This window comes from Limulus polyphemus, unplaced genomic scaffold (assembly GCF_000517525.1).
Source record: "Limulus polyphemus unplaced genomic scaffold, Limulus_polyphemus-2.1.2 Scaffold1010, whole genome shotgun sequence".
NCBI lineage: Eukaryota > Metazoa > Arthropoda > Merostomata > Xiphosura > Limulidae > Limulus > Limulus polyphemus.
In genome coordinates this window covers 98,310-105,651 of record NW_013666620.1, presented here as the reverse complement: position 1 = coordinate 105,651, position 7,342 = coordinate 98,310, and the positions used below count along the sequence as shown (strand labels likewise).

Here is a 7,342-nt window from a genome sequence, read left to right as displayed (position 1 = left end):
TTTCAGGGACCTGAGGCTCCGAGTTATGTACAACTTTCAGGGACCTGAGGCTCCGAGTCATGTACAATTTTGAAGATTTTTTATAGATTTCTAGTCACGCTTTGTCTTGTGTTTTACGTCTATTCGTACTTTGATTTTCATCAAATACATTAAAAGCATTATGCGTAATCGTTATGTAATGAACGAACCCTCTTCCAGAATATTCTGGAGAAGATGTAATCTTTAAATATTGCCCTTACTGATATCTTTGCTATGCACGCTTTCTACTTGTGTATCAAAATGTTCTGTTTGTTTTGTGGAAGTATACTTTACCCTAACCTTGGAGATTTTCCCTGTATATACGGATGGTTGATTACGACAATTTTTATCGGAATTATTTGTCTACTCGTCACAGCGGTATGTGCATAAAAGCGTACCTATGCTGAAAGACAGAATTCATTCATCTCAATACAAAAGGGCTCAGGAGGTGCGCCCTCTCGCCACCGACGTTTCGCCGATTCTACCAAAACACAAGCAAATATATTCGCAGAACAAATATTTGTGCGCATGCAAGTGTACGTGCACATTTATAAAAACAGGTAAATTATTATGAAATCGGTAAAAACATGGTTTGATTGTCTTGAAATTTTTACATGTTATACGGTAATTCATGTACGCTGAATCCGAAAATGATATCCATTTTTCTTCATCACGTACAGAGTTTTCACAAAACGTCATTAACGCAATACATAAAAGAAAAACCACAACGCATAGTTTGAGACTAAAAGACGTAGATTTCACTAAAACGTCAGGATGAATGAGGATGCATATTCGTTTGACATCAATGTTCTTCCCTTTGTCTGAATTTTTGTTAACAAACGAAATAAGTAAGCGTTTTTTTTCTTCCCGATTTGAAAAAAAACGAATATTATTTTCGAAATCTGCGTAGCCGAATTATGGAAAATCCGTTATTAAAACCAAAAACAACTTTTATGAAGTTTAAATTCGCAGGCCCTGTGTTATTTATCCGTTAGTAATAGGTCCTGGTGTTTAGATTAGTTACAAGATTAGCTCGTTAATACCTTGTACATGTTAAGAAAAATAAAACTGTTAATTTAATAGGAAGAACATAGAAAAAAAAAGTTACAAAAAATGTAATACGTCAATCACGCTTCTGCAACATCAAAGAATTCATAAACGAACTTTCCAGCTTGGTACACGTCTCGTGAAATTTAACAAACTTTATTGGCCATGTGGTTAGGGGGCGCTTCACTCGCAATGGCAACATTCGAGACGAGTGCTTAGTTTAGTATAATTTTATCTGAGGGTTTTGTTTTTCCATCAGTTCAGGTTTTGAAAATTTTATTTGTTTGTTTCTTGTTAAGCACAAAGCTACACAATGGGCTATCTGTGTCTTCTCCCTACTGAGGATATCAAAACACGATTTTTGCGGTATAAGCCCTCAGACTTACCGCTAAGTCAATCCTGGCTGGCGGTGGATTTAAGTTCACGTTCGCCCGGCATGGCCAGGTGGTTAGGGCGTTTCATTCGCAATCAGAGGGTCGCGGGTCCGAATCCCCGTCTCACCAATCATGCTCGCCCTTTCAGCCGTAGGGGCGTTATAATCTAACGGTCAATCCCACTATTCGCTGGTAGAAGAGTTGGCGGCGGGTACTGATGACTAGCAGCCTTCCCTCTAGTCTTACGCTGCTAAATTTGCGCGAAAACCAAAACAAAGAAACAAACTTATTTCTACAACATACTGCCTCACTTATGTTGCTTCGCGTGGTCGTCGCCAGGGGGTGCTGTCGGATGTGAACGGCTATATTTTAGAAGCTCATGGAAAATTAAATCTATAGCGGCGCATAAACTACAGAATGTAGTGTTAACATTCAATAGTCATGATCGTTTCCGTTTGCTGACGTGTTTCTTCAGTCTGACATGAATCTTGCTATTGACCTTGTATTGGATTGTTACCGACACATGGCTACTTAGGCCTACGTGTATTATTGATTTAATAAACGGACCCTCCCACTACCGCCAAGAAAAATAAATTCTGGTGATGCTCACGGCTTCATGACACGTTAACGATGGTTTCCAGTTATTTTTACTGCTTTAACACGTTAACTGTGATCTCTCGCAAGTCGACTCTTCTGCTTTAACATCAATTACTTTTTATATTTACATAGAACGAACAATAATATAAAGCAGTACCTTAAATACACAACTGTTCTCTTTTCATTGTTATCGTGCGTTTATTATTTGTGTTATCATTATTATCTATAAAGACCTCTTGAATGAATAAGAAGATACCGTTTAAAATGTCTGTTTTTTATTGTTTTGTGTATTCCCTTTGTTTAAACGAGCCTCGCTAATTACAGACTAGTTGATCACGCTGCGTGTAAGCCTTTGTGTTCCAGAATCGTTCCATTCATTTGGGCAATATCGTTTCTCGTGGGCTTGTGTAGGAATGTAGCCGTTCGGTAATTAGTTCCTTGGTGCAACGTTATGATTGTGGGCAGCTGAAGACACAGAACGCGTATAAATGTGTGTGATATGCATCCTAGTCAGCACGTGCTGAGACTGAAATTGATTTAAGAAGACTTTTTTGTTGTCTTTTTTTTTAACTGCGAACAACGTTAAGTCATTGTTGGTACATTGCAAAGCGTCATAGTCACTCGTGGAGAACCTGTTAGTTGAATCGTCTACTTCAAGTGTATCATTCCAATACTATCTCGTTGACCTTGCTAGACGCCAGTCGAGATTTCTCAGAGGCGTTAACCCGATCTTTAGCATGCCTTAATTGGGATACTCGCCTCCAGATTTCCAAAAATGTACAGTTTTTTTTTGGTTCAAGTGGCCTTTTTAAAATCAAAACCAAAAAATCAGTACGGTGGCGTTTCCGTGACGACAAAAAACGAGATGCGTTTGTATTTAACGGTAATAAAATGTTAACACTAAAGACTTAAGCTCAGTTCATAATTTTTGTACATTTCAGTAACTAATCATTTTAATTAGGGAAGAAGCTTAAATGTTATTCAAAATACTTTGGGGGAAATCTATCATTCTTGCCATTAACGCTGAACTGCGTTTCATGTCTCGGTGTATAAATTATGTTTAGTTGTTGTAGATACGATCATGGCGTGGAGAGTGTAAGTTCCACCAGACGATATCCCACTGTCATTAGCCAGAAATTATGTTAACCTGATTTGAAGACATTCTCAACACTCTACAGAAGAAAAAAAAAAGTAGTTTGTTGTGGAGTACTAGTCACACTCGACCTCTGATTGGCTGTAGTTTCTTCTTAATATATATCATATGTAAAGTGTTTTTTGTGATTGGCTGTAGTTTCTTCTTAATATATATCATATGTAAAGTGTTTTTTGTGATTGGCTGTAGTTCCTACTTAATATATATCATATTTAAAGTGTTTTTTTGTGATTGGCTGTAGTTTCTTGTTAATATATATTATATTTAAAGTGTTTTTTATGATTGGCTCTAGTTTCTTGTTAATATATATCATATTTAAAGTGTTTTTTTTGTGATTGACTGTAGTTTCTTGTTAATATATATTTAAAGTGTGTTTTTTTATGATTGGCTCTAGTTTCTTGTTAATATATATCATATTTAAAGTGTGTTTTTTGTGATTGGCTCTTGTTTCTTGTTAATATATCTCATATTTAAAGTGTTTTTTGTGATTTGCTCTAGTTTCTTGTTAATGTATATTATATTTAAAGTGCGTTTTTTGGGATTTGCTCCAGTTTCTTGTTAATATATGTCATATTTAAAGTGTTTTTTTTTCTCTCTTTAATTTGTGAGGGTTAAACTGGTGTGGTACCTGATGATGACAAAACCTTGTCGAAACGTTAAAAAGCGGTTTGATATACAAATTACTAATACAAACTTCCGAGTGAAAGTAAGCTTACTTACTCAGGTTTGTTGGTTTGTGGTTAGGCACAAAACTACACGATAGGTTATCTGTGCTCTGCCAACAGTGGGTATTGAAACCTGAATTTTAGCTCTATAAACCCTTAGACTTATCAAGGAGTCATCGAAACCTTGTTTCTAGCGTTCGTTGTAAATATGCAGAAATGCCGATGTGCCACTGGGGTGGGGGTGGGTCAGTTTACCCCGAACTCGTAACCTTGAAACTATTTGTTAGATAGAAATCATTTGCACTCGGAACTTAAGTTTTTAGGGCAAAATTCTCTTTAAATTAGAATAATGTATCTAATAATGCTTGGAGACATAACAGCAAATGTATGTTATAACGAAGCTAGTTTTAAATAAACTTTATTTATAAAATTTGAATTCTGTATACACACGTCTCGAATTACGATTTTTTGTACGACAGCGGTAAGTTTACAGAGTTACAGTGTTAAAGTCCGGGGTTCGATTCCATAGCAGATAGGCCCAGTACGGCTTTGCCCTAAAACAAACAACACTTTAGTTCTATCCTGTTTAAGAGCTTTTATCAAAGATAAATCGGAACTATTATAGACAATTTACTAACAGTCCATTAGTCCTAAAGGCCTTACTAGTACTGTAGCCGGCGGCGGCAACAACTGCTAACACACACACACGTGTCTCACCGAAGAAGCCGGGAAGGCCCACGCACGCGTATATGAACTGACAATGAATATTGGGTAGTCTCCGTAAGTAAGATAGTGTAGTATATACATGTACATAAGTTGTGTGTATAATAGACCTAATACTAATGTATTGACTTGATCAGTTACTAAGCCAACTTGTGTTTGAATATTTCCCTGAAACAGCTCTTCGTGCATTTTTTTTGCTCAGGAAATTAAAAAATAAAAAAAGGGAAACATTATAAAACTAATTAGATTGGGTTGTTAAACTGAATTGATTGCAGGATAAACTAATTTATACGTGTAATATATTTCTATGACCTGTAATACCAAAATGTAGGCTCTTTTTAAGAAGTGAGGTGTGACATTACAATATGACTGGAAATATTCTAAAAGAGCTTGATAAACATTATTTCCGACTTAATGACAGTGGCCTACAACTACTTTAATTAACAGTATTGATTGTATTAGCATATTGAATGTCATTACTTTTATTATAAAGATTGTTTTGCACTGTCAACTTAAAGCTGGCCGAACCTTGTGTTATATTATTGGGATTACGGCCGAGAACATCGTTAACAGCGAGGGTACCCAACTGATGAATAATGCATTCAAATCTTTATAAGTAGTAATGTATATTTAATTAACTATACTGATGGTCAGGTTGATTCTGAATTCCGTTGTAAGTGAACAGTTTAAGTTGACCAGAAGTTATCATTAAAATGTTCATGATTGATAGCTGGTTTAAGATACGCGCAATAAGCATGACCTGCTGTGGAACACTGCTAGTAAATAAAAACAAAAACAACATGAATAACGGATGTTCACTGGAGCAAAAATAAAATAAATGGAGGAATGAGCTTGAGTATTAGTTTCAAGAAATATTTAATTAGGCTTCTAAAAGGCTTTTGTGTTAAATTATTCGGTTTAGATGTAACGTATTGGAAGCCAAGGAAGGCTTGGCTATTAGTAATGAAAACAATGAGACTTCTCTGGTGACATATTTCAACAGGTTATCAGTAGTGCTAGAACCATTTAACAATTTTATTTATTTTACTTGTAATTTGAACATAACCTTTTATTGTCTTTTGTACTTTTTTTTTACATTCTAAACTATTGTAAAAGATAGTTAATGGGTTATTCTAAATTATATGTTCAACTAAAATGTACTTATAATGTCCTCAGTAATGTATGTATGATTACAGTTCTGAACTATTATTGTTCATAAGTTTCATTAATTAGTAACATAGATGCTACAGGTATTCTAGGAATTGCCTACTGCAACAGAGAGAAGTGATTCTAGTTCAAATACCAGATTTGCCACGTCTTGGGGTCTTAGTAGTGTAATTGTGAACGTTTTACTGTTCTTTATTGGCTTTTCACGGATGCCCAACTCAATTGACAGGTTTTTCTGGTAGGTACAGTGAATACTACAGAGGGTTGAGTACGTTATGTGAACATTATCATGCATCTTGACGATAGTCCCGCAGTGTAGTTTCAATTTCAAAAGACTCCTGCATAAGACGTTGATGTTCAAAGAATACTATTCTTCCCTGCGTACTTTCCGTAATCCATCTAGTGTACAAGGACGACAGTTTCCCAATATCAATTTCAACTTATATACACGTGATTTATTTCGCTTAGCATGCATTGTTTCATCAGTTAGGTGTTCTCGATAATTGAGGTCAGTCTATGACAGAGGAATAGATCTGGTGGCAGCATGGAACCTCCTGGAACATTCTTCTAATAAAGTCTACTTAACCGTCGGTAGTAGTTTTGATCATGTGTTCCTCCTTGATATTTCCATAATGAAAACAAGCTTTTACGTTCGGATGCAAGTTATTCGTTTAGTTTCTCGTGAAAAGAAACGTTTGGGTTGTTAAAGCGATCATAGATAAGTTCGAATATCTTTTAGACTTTGTTTTTCTGTAATGATAAATTTTTAACTGAGAAAAAAAAAAACTGCATGAAACATTAAAGAAATTTTGTAATTGCACTTGTGTATTATCATGTGATGAATTCCTTTTCTTCTGTTAAGGGTGTCTAAGCCCCCAGGAGGACCTAGCAGTGATATATTTGGTCCAGCAAATGGTCATGATGAACATCAATCCCGTCCAATGAAGAACCGCATGCAGTCTAACATCTTTGGAGCTGGTGATGCTTCTGGTAATGGTTTCACCCCTCAGCGTAGATCTTTTGATGTTGGTGACACACAGGATAAGCTGTTTGGGAGTGACGTGACAGACACGACACCTAGGAAAGTCGTTGACAGAATGAAATCTAATGTCTTTACAGGTCCTGAACCAGTAATTAGATCTTACAGTGCTAAGAAATACGGTGAGTCTCGTAATGAAGAAGTTTTCAACAGTAAAATACGGGTATTTTCGTATTTAACCACGTTTATTACATAAGTGTAAAAATATATGTATTTAAAGTTTTAGCGTGTCATTAACACGGTTCTTTAGGCCTAACATGGTCTGGTAGTTAGGGGGCGCTCAATTTGCAAAATCACGAGTTCTAATCTTCGTCACCGAATATGCTCGCTATTTCAGTCGGGGAAAAGGCGTTATAATGTGACGGTCAATCCCACTATTCGTTGGTAAAAAGAGTAGCCCAAAAGTTGGCGGTGGGTGGTGCTGACTAGCTGCCTTCCCTCAAGTAGTAGATGTTCAACGTTTGAATAACTACAACTACTGGCTTGTTAGATGTTCAACGTTTGAATAGCTACAACTACTGGCTTGTTAGATGTTCAACGTTTCAATACTTACAACTAC

At 36.1% G+C, this 7,342-nt stretch overlaps 1 protein-coding gene across 2 annotated transcripts in view; it reads left to right on the top strand.

Annotated features, from left to right (window-relative positions):
* Nucleotides 1–7,342, top strand: part of LOC106461684 (microtubule-associated protein Jupiter-like) — a 46,161-nt gene that overhangs the window by 36,198 nt on the left and 2,621 nt on the right. For both annotated transcript variants that reach the window (XM_013921530.2, XM_013921529.2), the window contains one exon: nucleotides 6,607–6,905. In XM_013921530.2, coding sequence (XP_013776984.1) covers nucleotides 6,607–6,905 — 299 coding nt within the window. The remainder of the gene's footprint in view (nucleotides 1–6,606; nucleotides 6,906–7,342) is intronic.